This window comes from Myxine glutinosa, chromosome 7 (genome assembly GCF_964187855.1).
Source record: "Myxine glutinosa chromosome 7, kmMyxGlut1.1, whole genome shotgun sequence".
Taxonomy (NCBI): domain Eukaryota; kingdom Metazoa; phylum Chordata; class Myxini; order Myxiniformes; family Myxinidae; genus Myxine; species Myxine glutinosa.
In genome coordinates, this window is record NC_136267.1 from 170,215,080 (window position 1) to 170,229,999 (window position 14,920).

The following is a 14,920-nucleotide window of genomic DNA, read 5'->3' on the forward strand; positions in this document are numbered from 1 at the left end:
ATACGGAATATAACAAATATAACCTGAATATAACTTATTATAGGAGTTTGGATTTACATTGTTACAATATATGCATCGCCATCCCTACCTCGCCCACCCTCTTTCCAACTCTTTGCCACCTTTATTCAGGCCATTATGAATCATGCCTGTTTGTATTACATTGATTTAGCTTCATTGGTTTGCATTACATGGGATCACCTCGAGCACGTGTTCACACCCTTTACTCACTTACACTTCACACACACCCCTCCATCCCACACTCCCACAGCATGTGTTCCCACCCTTTACACCCTTACACTTTACACACACCCCTCCATCCCACACTCCCACAGCATGTGTTCCCACCCTTTACACCCTTACACTTTACACACACCCCTCCATCCCACAGCATGTGTTCCCACCATTTACCCACTTACACTTTACACACACCCCTCCATCCCACAGCATGTGTTCCCACCCTTTACCCACTTACACTTTACACACACCCCTCCATTCCACAGCATGTGTTCCCACCCTTTACCCACTTACACTTTACACACACCCCTCCATCCCACAGCATGTGTTCCCACCCTTTACCCACTTACACTTTACACACACCCCTCCATCCCACAGCATGTGTTCCCACCCTTTACCCACTTACACTTTACACACACCCCTCCATCCCACAGCATGTTTTCCCACCATTTACCCACTTACACTTTACACACACCCCTCCATCCCACAGCATGTGTTCCCACCCTTTACCCACTTACACTTTACACACACCCCTCCATCCCACAGCATGTGTTCCCACCCTTTACCCACTTACACTTTACACACACCCCTCCATCCCACAGCATGTCCTGCCAGGCTGTTTGATTGAATGTGCCAACGGTTGAGTCTTGTGTTTGAGTTTCCAGGACACAGCTTTGATTGGTTGGTCCGGCTTTGCCCGGCTTTGCCCGGACCCCTGTCCACGTTTGTTTCCTTGTGCTGCCCCAAGTGTTGAGTCATTCTTTGTTCAATTAAAGGTTGGAGTATTCGACATTGATTCATATACCGGTAATACATATATTTAGGTGAAATAATTATCTGTTCCTCGTACAAATCAAAGATGGTGGTCCATGGATCAGTGATTACCATCGCTTCCTTTTTGTTCCTAATTTGAGCTTTCCGACATTCTATAAAACATTCAAGTCTTAGCCTCAAATCATTGTAAACAGACCGTGCATTTCTAGCCGACATGAGTCACCATGTTCTCTTCTTTCCTTAAAAAGACATCCTACAAATACCTGCATCATCAATTTGTCATGTGCTTTCACCCAGTCCCTCGTCATGATCACAATCACTTCTTTCCCTCTCTCACCCAATCCCTCCCCATTGGGCAGTGGCAGGGAGTTTCATTATCCCCCATCGAGCGTGTCCAGACAGCGGCCGTCGCCTTGGGGTGCCTCTTCCTGCTTGCCAGCCTCGTGTGGCTCGTCTGGTCAGGCCTAAGCCCAGCAGCTACCTGGCAACGTCGCGACGTGCTCTTCCAAGTGTGCTACGCCCTGTACGGCCTCATGGACATTGTTTGCATCGGTGGGATTCCCTTTTATTCCATTACACTTCACCCATGCCTTCATGTTTTCCATTAATTGAGCCTTGTGCAGCATATTCCCTCGCAATGGATTGGTGGTACAATGCTACTTTTTAACAAGCGGGGTTTGATTGTGGATGAAGGTTTCATGCCGGAACAAGTTTCTGGAGATGGCTAGCTCAAACTTTCCCACTCCCAATCAGTAACAGATCAGGCTTTTTGGGGTAATTGTCCAAAAGGCCTTTCCCGACTGCAATCAAGCCTCCATGTTGCCGGGCATGGAGCCAGAGCTCTTGGCTGTGAGATTAGCGAGATGACAATGGCCTGGACTACTCACACTTTGCTACGAGGCCTCTGAGCCCATCATTTTTTCATAACAATCAGCAATCTAGCAAACGCATTCAAGATCATCCTGCAGATAGCACGGTGAGCTAAAATTTGTATTTGTTCATTATGCGAACAAGGGGTATAAGATTGCATGGCCCACAACTAAAATCTGGCCATTTTAGCATGGCCGAGAACTGAAATCTGGCCATTTTCGCATGACCTGCAACTGAAATCTGGCCATTTTTGTATGGCCTGCAACTGAAATCTGGCCATTTTAGCATGGCATACAACTGAAATCTGGCCATTTTAGCATGGCCTGCAACTGAAATCTGGCCATTTTAGCATGGCATACAACTGAAATCTGGCCATTTTAGCATGGCCTGCAACTGACATCTGGCCATTTTAGCATGGCATACAACTGAAATCTGGCCATTTTTGCATGGCATACAACTGAAATCTGGCCATTTTAGCATGGCCTGCAACTGACATCTGGCCATTTTAGCATGGCATACAACTGAAATCTGGCCATTTTAGCATGGCATACAACTGACATCTGGCCATTTTAGCATGGCCTGCAACTGACATCTGGCCATTTTAGCATGGCATACAACTGAAATCTGGCCATTTTAGCATGGCCTGCAACTGACATCTGGCCATTTTAGCATGGCATACAACTGAAATCTGGCCATTTTTGCATGGCATACAACTGAAATCTGGCCATTTTTGCATGGCATACAACTAAAATCTGGCCATTTTAGCATGGCATACAACTGAAATCTGGCCGTTTTTGCATGGCTTGCAACTGAAATTTAGCGATTTTTGCATGACCTGCAACTGAAATCTGACCATTTTCACATGACCTGCAACTGAAATCTGGCCATTTTAGCATGGCCTGCAACTGAAATCTGGCCATTTTAGCATGGCCTGCAACTGAAATCTGGCCATTTTTGCATGGCCTGCAACTGAAATCTGGCCATTTTTTGCATGGCCTGCCACTGAAATCTGGCCATTTTAGCATGGCCTGCAACTGAAATCTGGCCATTTTAGCATGGCCTGCAACTGAAATCTGGCCATTTTAGCATGGCCTACAACTGAAATCTGGCCATTTTTTGCATGGCCTGCCACTGAAATCTGGCCATTTTTGCATGGCCTACAACTGAAATCTGGCCATTTTTGCATGGCCTACAACTGAAATCTGGCCATTTTTGCATGGCCTACAACTGAAATCTGGCCATTTTTCCATGGCCTGCAACTGAAATCTGGCTATTTTTGCATGGCCTGCCACTGAAATCTGGCCATTTTCGCATCACCTGCAACTGAAATCTGGCCATTTTCGCATGGCCTGCAACTGAAATCTGGCCATTTTTGCTTGGCCTGCAAATGAAATCTGACCATTTTTGCATGGCCTGGAACTGAAATCTGTCCATTTTCGCATCACCTGCAACTGAAATCTAGCCATTTTCGCATGGCCTGCAACTGAAATCTGGCCATTTTTGCTTGGCCTGCAAATGAAATCTGGCCATTTTTGCATGGACTCCAACTGAAATCTGGCCATTTTTGCATGGCCTACAACTGAAATAAGGCCATTTTTGCATGACCTTCAACTGAAATCTGGCCATTTTTGCATGGACTCCAACTGAAATCTGGCCATTTTTGCATGGCCTACAACTGAAATAAGGCCATTTTTGCATGACCTTCAACTGAAATCTGGCCATTTTTGCATGGCCTACAACTGAAATCTGGCCATTTTTGCATGGCCTCCAACTGAAATCTGGTAATTTTTGCATGGACTGCAACTGAAATCTGGCCATTTTTGTATGGCCTGCAACTGAAATCTGGCCATTTTCGCATGACCTGCAACTGAAATCTGACCATTTTCACATGACCTGCAACTGAAATCTGGCCATTTTCACATGGCCTGCAACTGAAATCTGGCCATTTTTGAATGGCCTGCAACTGAAATCTGGCCATTTTTTGCATGGCCTGCAACTGAAATCTGGCCATTTTTTGCATGGCCTGCAACTGAAATCTGGCCATTTTCCCATGACCTACAACTGAAATCTGGCCATTTTCCCATGACCTACAACTGAAATCTGGCCATTTTTGCATGGCCTACAACTGAAATCTGGCCATTTTTGCATGGCCTACAACTGAAATCTGGCCATTTCCCCATGACCTACAACTGAAATCTGGCCATTTTCCCATGACCTACAACTGAAATCTGGCCATTTTTGCATGGCCTACATCTGAAATCTGGCCATTTTTGCATGGCCTACAACTGAAATCTGGCCATTTTTCCATGACCTACAACTGAAATCTGGCCATTTTTGCATGGCCTACAACTGAAATCTGGCCATTTTTGCATGGCCTACAACTGAAATCTGGCCATTTCCCCATGACCTACAACTGAAATCTGGCCATTTTCCCATGACCTACAACTGAAATCTGGCCATTTTTGCATGGCCCACATCTGAAATCTGGCCATTTTTGCATGGCCTACAACTGAAATCTGCCCATTTTCCCATGACCTACAACTGAAATCTGGCATTTTTGCATGGCCTGCAACTGAAATCTGGCCATTTTCCCATGACCTACAACTGAAATCTGGCATTTTTGCATGGCCTGCAACTGAAATCTGCCCCTTTTTGCATGGCCTGCAACTGAAATCTGCCCCTTTTTGCATGGCCTGCAACTGAAATCTGGCCATTTTTGCATGGCCTGCAACTGAAATCTGGCCATTTTTGCATGGCCTGCAACTGAAATCTGGCCATTTTCCCATGACCTACAACTGAAATCTGGCCATTTTTGCATGGCCTGCAACTGAAATCTGGCCATTTTTGCATGGCCCACAACTGAAATCTGGCCATTTTTGCATGGCCTGCAACTGAAATCTGGCCATTTTCCCATGACCTACAACTGAAATCTGGCCATTTTTGCATGGCCTGCAACTGAAATCTGGCCATTTTTGCATGGCCTGCAACTGAAATCTGGCCATTTTCCCATGACCTACAACTGAAATCTGGCCATTTTTGCATGGCCTGCAACTGAAATCTGCCCCTTTTTGCATGGCCTGCAACTGAAATCTGGCCATTTTTGCATGGCCTGCAACTGAAATCTGGCCATTTTTGCATGGCCTGCAACTGAAATCTGGCCATTTTCGCATGACCTACAACTGAAATCTGGCCATTTTTGCATGACCTACAACTGAAATCTGGCCATTTTTGCATGACCTACAACTGAAATCTGGCCATTTTTGCATGACCTACAACTGAAATCTGGCCATTTTTGCATGACCTACAACTGAAATCTGGCCATTTTTGCATGACCTACAACTGAAATCTGGCCATTTTTGCATGGCCTGCAACTGAAATCTGGCCATTTTTGCATGGCCTGCAACTGAAATCTGGCCATTTTTGCATGGCCTGCAACTGAAATCTGGCCATTTTCCCATGACCTACAACTGAAATCTGGCCATTTTTGCATGGCCTGCAACTGAAATCTGGCCATTTTTGCATGGCCTGCAACTGAAATCTGGCCATTTTCGCATGACCTACAACTGAAATCTGGCCATTTTTGCATGGCCTGCAACTGAAATCTGCCCCTTTTTGCATGGCCTGCAACTGAAATCTGGCCATTTTTGCATGGCCTGCAACTGAAATCTGGCCATTTTTGCATGGCCTGCAACTGAAATCTGGCCATTTTCGCATGACCTACAACTGAAATCTGGCCATTTTTGCATGACCTACAACTGAAATCTGGCCATTTTCGCATGACCTACAACTGAAATCTGGCCATTTTTGCATGACCTACAACTGAAATCTGGCCATTTTCCCATGACCTACAACTGAAATCTGGCCAATTTAGCATGGCCTACAACTGAAATCTGGCCATTTTAGCATGGCCTGCAACTGAAATCTGGCCGTTTTTTGTAGGATTGGTTTGGGATTCCTTCCATGTTAATATAATAATTCATTGTAGGTTTAGGGTGAAACCTAAACTAGGTTGTGGTTTAGGTTTAGGTTGTGATGTACTTTTTCCTCACCAGGTCATTACAGCCCAGGCCGAGCAGCCTGAAATGCTATTTTAAATTTCAGATATCACACAGGCCTCGAATGTGAAAGCGCATGGCTAGGGGTCATGTTTGATCCTCTTGCATATTTCCCTGGCGAAATGAGAGGCGGGAGCCATTCCCTGCTTAGGGTGAAGATTTTGATGTCTGGCAGATGGCAGAAAGCCCGACAGCAAATGGCTCCAGAGCAGCGACAAACGGAACCTGCTCTGAATCCAAAATGTTTCCTGTTGTGTTAGACATCGCGATTGTTTCTTCCTGGGCTTTGTCTGCTGCTACTCTCATAATAAGCGGATAACTTCCCATGGGATTTGCACTCTCAGCCTCGACAATGTCAAAAGATGTAACAATAACTCGTATGGACGATGCATGTGCGTTCATTGAGCATTGCCCAATTTCTCGTTATTGTAATTTACACTGGATGTAAATTTATAATGGAGCTTATCTCTTCCCATATATGATGGGCCTATTGTACATTTCCTTATCACATCCCACATATGATGGGCCTATTGTACATATCCTTATCACATCCCACATATGATGGGCCTATTGTACATATCCTTATCACATCCCACATATGATGGGCCTATTGTACATATCCTTATCTCTTCCCATATATGATGGGCCTATTGTACATTTCCTTATCACATCCCACATATGATGGGCCTATTGTACATATCCTTATCACATCCCACATATGATGGGCCTATTGTACATTTCCTTATCACATCCCATATAGGATGGGCCTATTGTACATTTCCTTATCACATCCCACATATGATGGGCCTATTGTACATATCCTTATCACATCCCACATATGCTGGGCCTATTGTACATTTGTGGTTGAGCACTAACATCTCACCATTCCAGAGAAGCGACACATGTGGAAGGATGCGTACGCGTCTTGGTAGAGTGGAATCAAATAATCTTTATGCTTTGTGTGTGTGGAGCACAAGGCTGTGGGGTGGCATCATTGGCTGAGAGCGTGGCATCATTGGCTGAGGGGGTGGCATCATTGGCTGAGGGGTGGCATCATTGGCTGAGGGCATGGCATCATTGCCTGAGGGCGTGGCATCATTGCCTGAGGGCGTGGCATCATTGCCTGAGGGCGTGGCATCATTGCCTGAGAGCGTGGCATCATTGGCTGAGTGCATGGCATCATTGGCTGTGGGGTGGCATCATTGGCAGAGGGCGTGGCATCATTGGCTGAGGGCGTGGCATCATTGGCTGAGGGCGTGGCATCATTGGCTGAGGGCGTGGCATCATTGGCAGAGGGCATTGCATCATTGGCAGAGGGCGTGGCATCATTGGCAGAGGGCGTGGCATCATTGGCAGAGGGCGTGGCATCATTGGCTGAGGGGTGGCATCATTCGCTGAGGGGTGGCATCATTGGCTGAGGGTGTGGCTGTGATCATTGGCTGATAACCTGGCTGTGATCATTGGCTGATAACCTGGCTGTGATCATTGGCTGATAACCTGGCTGTGATCATTGGCTGATAACCTGGCTGTGATCATTGGCTGTTAACCTGGCTGTGATCATTGGCTGATAACCTGGCTGTGATCATTGGCTGATAACCTGGCTGTGATCATTGGCTGATAACCTGCCTGTGATCATTGGCTGATAACCTGGCTGTGATCATTTGCTGAGGGTGTGGCTGTGATCATTGGCTGATAACCTGGCTGTGATCATTGGCTGAGGGTGTGGCTGTGATCATTGGCTGATAACCTGGCTGTGATCATTGGCTGTTAACCTGGCTGTGATCATTGGCTGATAACCTGGCTGTGATCATTGGCTGTTAACCTGGCTGTGATCATTGGCTGATAACCTGGCTGTGCCGCCGATGTTCTCTGCTGGTTCGGGGATTGGAATTACGAATTTGTTGACGGAGCCGGAGATAGCTCGCCTGCTGTTCGCGAAGGAAACTATAGAATATTTAACATCCACCATCAAATGCTGGCAGACGGGACACCCCGTTGAGGGTCCATCCGAGGGACGGCACACACCTTGATAAATCACCTTGCCTGTGAAACACCGGGATTGCAGTTTATACCTGGTTCGGGATTCTAACTCAGGCTATACAGCTTAGCTGCAAATGTGTGTACCTGTAAGCCAGCCTCGGATCCTGTGAGCCCTAAATTAATCTTTCAAGGTTGAAGAGTTTTTATCTCCACCACCGAGGGTGGATGGAGGTTATGTTTTCACAGCTGTCTGTTTGTCTGTCTGTCTGTTTTTGATCAGGATATCTCAGGAGTTGTGGACAGATTTGGACGAAACTTGGTGGAGATGTTGGGTGTTTGACAAGGACAAAATCATTAGATTTTGGTAAAGATTCAAATCTGGATCCGAGAATTTTGTTATTTTATTTTCACCTTTGAGTGATCGGGCCAAAAACGATGTACAGCATGATATTCCAAAAAGGTGTGGGCGACTTGTGACATAACTTGGTTTGGGTAAGTGACAAAAACTTGGGTAAGTTGTGAGTTGGGTAAGTGAGTTGGTTGAGTTGTTGTTGAGTTATAACCCAGTTGAGTTGGGTAAGTGACAAAAACTTGGATAAGTTGTGAGTTGGGTAAGTGAGTTGGTTGAGTTGTTGTTGAGTTATTGTTGAGTTATAACCCAGTTGAGTTGGGTAAGTGACAAAAACAAGCCGATTCGATTTTGGTTCATGTCGGATCCAGATCTGACCTATCAGTGGGATGCAATACGTAAACTGTTCACCTTGGCGGAGGTACGCTCTCTACCGAGTACTGTTCTAGTTATTCATGTTTTTATGTGATTGGCATTTTGAAACCCAGGATTCCACATCCCTATTTCCCATTTCTGCATTCCAAAATGAGTCGTTGGGGGTCATCGTCATTCTGCTTAAACCTTGCTTGTTGTTCCAAATTCCTTACCAGATTACCTGCATCAACATCCGTCACCATGGCAGTGCAGGTTGGGCATTGCAAATCTTCAGGTACCAAACGGGCTTTGCCTTTTTTTTTTTATTGCCACAAAGGATAATTGCAAATCACGATGAACAAGGAATTTCTGGGTCACACCTGCCCTCCCTTAACCCATCAAATCTATCCTCCACTTGCTCTGGCTGACAGTACCTGGTGTGCGCACTTTGCCCAGGGTAACGGATCCCCACTGCCTTGTGGTGGAAGCCTCTTTAGGCTAAGGCTATGAGAAGGACACAGATATCAAACCACACCTGTAGGTCAGCCTGGGCAGCGCTAGATCGTGAATAAATGTGCCCATGAAAGTCAGTGGTGGCAACAATTTAGGCATCACTGCGCAGCAACTGGCAGATAGCTGTGTCCACTTTGGACATCAAGGGCAGCCGTCATCATACCGACCGACGACCTGGTCAGTCTGCTGCGCCTATGTGCATCAGGCCTCATGTTGAATTTACTGCACCTGCAGCCAACAATGCTCATTGGAATCGAGTGGGAGAGGGATAGCACACACCTCTATCACTTTTATCACTTATCTGTGCAGGTTTTCCCTTCATTGGCACCAGCCTGGACCAGTTTGAATGTGGGAGACTTGCTATTGAGAGGCAGCGGAGGTAAGAAAGACAAACCTGCCACCGCCCATCTCCGCAAGGACCGGTATATACCTGCGATGTTTGTGGTCGAAGCTGTGGGTCCTGCATTGGACGGTACAGCCATCGCTCAACGCACGATGCTCAGTGGGCACGCCAACGAAGGGAAGAGATCCATCGAAAGCGACGACTCGCACCATCAATATGGAAGGACTTGGAGAAGAGGGAACAGCAAATGTCGAAGTTGAATTGAATGTTATTGGTTCTCTTGATTTGATAATAATCCGAGGAGGCCTTCAATTTCTGTAATGGCTGCGATTTTCCAAACTGATTCCGTATAACTCCTTGTAATCTTGGCATATTTCGAACTTCCGGGATGATGGAAGCTTGCATATATTTTGTTAAACTTTCGGGCAAAAGGGTTTTCCATGCTCGGCGTGATGTTTTCCATGAGAAAACCTTCAAAAGATCACCATTACCATGCGGAGCGATAGCCTGAACATCTTTCTGGGCCAAAAAGCGGTGCCTCTTCCTCTGTCCTGCTGTTTTATGATTTCATGGAGCACGATGAAATATTAACAATGGCTATCGAATCCGGTTAGTATCAGGCCGAGGCAATCAATAGAACACCTGCCTGTCTGTGATACTCAGGACATCACGCAGCGGCCGACGAACCTGGAGACAGGTTGAAGCTCATGTAACCTACCGAGGCAACTCAACAACTTTAACTCTGTATGCGTTAGCTCTCATATGAGCCGAGACTAAGTATATTTAATAAAACAACAACAACCAGAATGTGCAAATATGGTATGAATTTGCATGGACCAGGAAAAGCTTAGGAAAGGTATGTTTTGCCTAAATACACCAGGGAGCAACTAGGAATGACACTTAAGCGAGCGTTACAGCCCTTTGAATCACCGTTACACCGTTTTCCCCTTATCGTATGATTAATGGAGCTGTAGGATCCTTTGGGGCCTCATTGCCTTGTGTACAGGCACGAAGAGGCATCTCGAGCAAGCATTAGTCGATGCAGTCCCCCCTTATTAATGCTGTAGGCCCTTCTAAGGCCTCAACAAGCTGCACCTTTTCCATGGCGTTTTTTGTCCTTTTGCCCTTTTGCAGCTTCATTTTAATTGATGCTACTGGCTAATTGTCCTTACCTGTGGTTCTTGTTACCTCTGTGCTGGTGCTGCATGAACATAACTCCTACCGTGAGTCATGGTTGAGTGTGTGCACTCATCCTCACAGCCGGAAGTTCGGGGTGAAATTGTGAAATACCACTTCCGTTTTCAAAGCACATGGTGCGAATGAGTCCAATACAAACAGTTATCCACTCCTTTTCTTCTTTTGATAAATCCTGTTCGAAGGACTTGATGTCGTAACTCGTAAATGATTTCTTCAAAGGACGTTGACGTGGAGACTCTTTCTTCCTGAGCAAGCCGTGGTTTTCAGGCCTATTGAGACGAAGTTTGATTTTCCCCATGTTGAATACGTTGAAGTGCAATGCTGATTGGTTGGTGCAGCAGTGGGTGTCCTGAATAGCTGAGAAAAAACAATCGGCTTATGTCACATCAAAACTGACTTTGATGGTCCCAGAACTGCATAACTGGATGTTCAGGCCAAAGCTTTATCATTCATTCCCATTCAGCTCTAAGGACCTCTGTAGCCAATGTGCTGCATATGAAATTTCCTTTAATATCCTGGAGAATTATGGAAATTACGTTTTTATTGTGCATGGATGAAATTATTTAAAAGTACAGGGTGGCCTGAAAGTCGCTTTACCCCTCCCCGATGAAGCCTTTGTTCTAAAACTATTGTACATTGCAGTCCTTATTGTATAGTATAATAATTAATCAGTCATTGTATCTGTATTCACTCCATCATTGGCCTTGCACAACTGAACTTATCACCAAGTCCACTTGGACATCTTGTGTGGCATTTGTGGAGTCACCTGTGCGGAAGAGGCCTTACCTGCGTCTTTGGGCAAATTTCCACCAATCTACCATATAAAGCACAATGTGTGTTTGTGTATTTGTGCGATGTCTGTCCCCCTTCATAAGGGAAGGTTTTACAGGCTTTGAGTAGCGCTTTAGGGCGGATTTGAGTGGGGTTTTAATGGGCAAATCTTTGAACACTACTGTGTGTCCACCGGTTAAAAGACCCAAAAGACTCCAAGGACCCAGAAGACCCAAAAGACACCGAGGATCCAAAAGACCCAAATGACCCCAAGGACCCAGAATAGCCCAAGGACTCTGAAGACCCAAAAGACCCCAAGGACTCCCAACACCGAAAAGACCCCGAACACTCAAAAAACCCCAAAGACAGAAAAGACTCTGAAGACCCAATGGACCCCAAATACCCAAAAGACCCGGAAGAACCAAAATACCCTGAACATCACCCCCAAAGACCCTGAAAGACCCAAAATACTTTCCCATAAAGACCCTGAAAACCCCCAAAAATCCCCAAAGACCCATCAAGACACCAAAGACACAAAAGACAGAAAAGACCCCAATACCCTAAAATATCGCAAACAGTGAAAACACCCCAAAGATCCAAAATACCCCAAGACCCTTATAAACCCCAAAGACCACAAAAACCCAAAATTCCCTGAAGACTCAAATTCCCCAAAGACCCATAAAGACCCTGAAGACCCAAAATACTGAAAATACCCCAAGATGTTTAAAGACCCCAAAAAACCCCAAAGACCCAAAATACCACAAAGACCCTGAAGACGCAAAATACCCTGACAATCCAAAAGACTCCAAAGACCATTAAATACCCAAAATACCTAAAATACCATGAAGACTAAAAAGACCCCAAGACCAAAAAGATCCAGAAGACCCTTAAAGACCTTGAAGACCCAAAATATCCAAAGCACCAAAAATACCCCAAAGACACTTAAAGACCCTGAGGACCCAGTATACCCCAAAGACCCAAATTACCCTGAAGACACCGAATACTCCAAAGACCCTTAAATACCCAAATGACCCAGAGGACTGAAAAGACCAGAGGACCCCAAAGATCCAGAGGACCCAAAGGACTCAAATGACCCAAAAGACCCCGAGGAACCAGAAGACCCAAAATACACAAGAGACTCTGAAGATGCAAAAGACCCTTAGGACACAAATGACCCAGAGCACACAAAATACCCCAAGGACCCAAAACATCCCAAGGAGGCAAAAGATCATGAGCACCCAAATGACCCAGTGGACCCAAAATAACCTGAGGACTCCGAAGACCCAAAGGAAGAGTAATTATGTCTCTTACATTGGAATTGTAGATGGTGGCTTGCAAACTGAGCCTCAAGGTCAGTGTACGGAAGCTGTTTTTTTTAAATCACAATAAATACAAGGCGCAGGGATGTGAAATTCACTGTACGTGATGTGCAACGTGCGCAGAGTAAACCGAGTGATCATTTACGTCTGCAGGATGTCTACTAAATAAAGAAGAAAGAAGCACACCTGACACTAGGCCGAGGCTTCAGACTTTGGCACGCTCGCGTGGCTGCCCCGTCAAATAAAGTGTTCCAAGCCGTCATTTTCGACGGGCTTTAAACTTGTAATAATATATGGGTTGAGGGTCATTAAGGCATTCATCATGGAAAATATTGAATTAAGGTCACCAAAATATCCTTGGAATATTGGATTTATCAAGGTAGCATTTTCACCATCATCCATGACCACTTTGGCATGTCCAATGTCTCAGCAAGATCGGTCCACCAAAACCTCCACACTCAAAATTGATAGCAATGGCTGGCATCATGTTGAGAACTTTGAACTGTTAACTTCATATCCAACCTACTTTATCGTTCGTCTCTGCTAACTGCTGACAAAACATGGCTTTACCACTGGGACCCTGAAACCAAATTGGATCCCGAAACACCACCATCCAATAAATTTGCACCCAACGCTCAGCTGGTGAGATCATGGCATCGAATTTACCGGCATGCCAAAGGAAAACTGCTGATTGATTGTGTGCCTCGCCAAGCTACAATTGAGGACGAACGTGGATATTAACCAAAGGTGTGTTCTCTTTCATGGTAACATGCCTGCTTACAAGACCCTCGTTGTTCAGATTACCATCCATGACAGTGACTTCTCGTATCTTGATCGCTCCCTGCCTGGGGCGGTTCCAAGGCCCCCAGTGACCATTACCTCTTTTAACATTTGAATTCCAAATGCTTTACCACAGATTGGCCTATAAGAAGGAACTGATTAAAACAACTGAAACATTGCACTATCGGGGACGCTTCTTCGTGGTGGTTGTACCCCCCAATGCAAGTCTGGGGCCTATTCTTCCTCATTCTTTCCCACTACCCGGATTAATTGATGGTCGTTAAAGATCCCATGTGTGTCCTTCATGAAGAGCAGGTGAGCTATCACGGGCACCATGAACAAATTATAAATACCTGTTCTAACGTGCAGAGGGCATTGCATCAGCAGCACAGCTGCACCCTCCTCAGCCCACTCCCAATGCCCCAGGAAATTATGCTACCCACAGGCCTCAGCCATGGGCTGCATATGAAAGATGTGCATTAAATGTACACATCTACAATTCTATAGTGTTGCCTTTTTTGACTTCCACATTCTTATGCCAGGTGATTTTCATCTCCTTATCAATTTAAGAGTACACATGTAAGATTTTCAACATAAGACAGGGATAATCATATAAACAAGCGTTACGCCTAGGTCCCCCATCGTTGAAGTGATGTGAGTTGACAAAATGGAAGACGCAAGGTGGCCATCTTGGATTTTGACGTGGCGACCCAATTTTCAATAGCATTCTTCCTTATGCCTAGATACACCCACACACCAGATTATAAGTTGGTACTTTTTTTCTTTCTTTTTTTTTTTTGTATACAAGATCGAGGCTCGTGAAAGAGCGAACATTAATCACACAAAAAGACAAACCGACACATAAAACATATAACATCGGGAGCGGTAGACAAGATGGGGAGAGAGGGGGAAGGACACAAACACAACATTTGAGAGCAGGGACCGAGAGACATGGAGACATCGAGAGATCTGAGAGAGGGCGAGGGCTTTGGGGGGGGGGGGGCATGGGAAGGGGGTGGTGGGAGAGGTATAAAACATATGGACACTGCCAGGACTTCCAGGAAAGAAGTTGGAATTTCAAACAAGGTGGATATGGGGTGAATTAGCGGGGGTAGAAAAGATCAAGGTTTTGGATGGGGGAAGATAAGAGATGGTGGTGAACAGCTGTTTTAAAGACCTGGAGGGAGGAGTGGGATTGAAGGGAGTGAGGGAGTTTGTTCCAGAGGTGGGAGAAAAGAAGAATGAAAGAGTGAAGGTGAGCAGAGAGCCGAGATTTCGGCAGTTTAACCATCAGAGGGTTGCTGGCAGATCTTGTGCGACCTGTAGGAATATTTGGGGGACAGAGCACAGAGAGAGCTGGGGGTGCAAGGCCGGAGAGGAG

General features: G+C 45.7%; 1 protein-coding gene across 1 annotated transcript in view; it reads left to right on the forward strand.

Annotated features, from left to right (window-relative positions):
• Positions 1–14,920, forward strand: part of LOC137430674 (E3 ubiquitin-protein ligase MARCHF9-like) — a 308,642-nt gene that overhangs the window by 241,150 nt on the left and 52,572 nt on the right. The window contains exon 7 of the mRNA XM_078781216.1: positions 1,368–1,560. Coding sequence (XP_078637342.1) covers positions 1,368–1,560 — 193 coding nt within the window. The remainder of the gene's footprint in view (positions 1–1,367; positions 1,561–14,920) is intronic.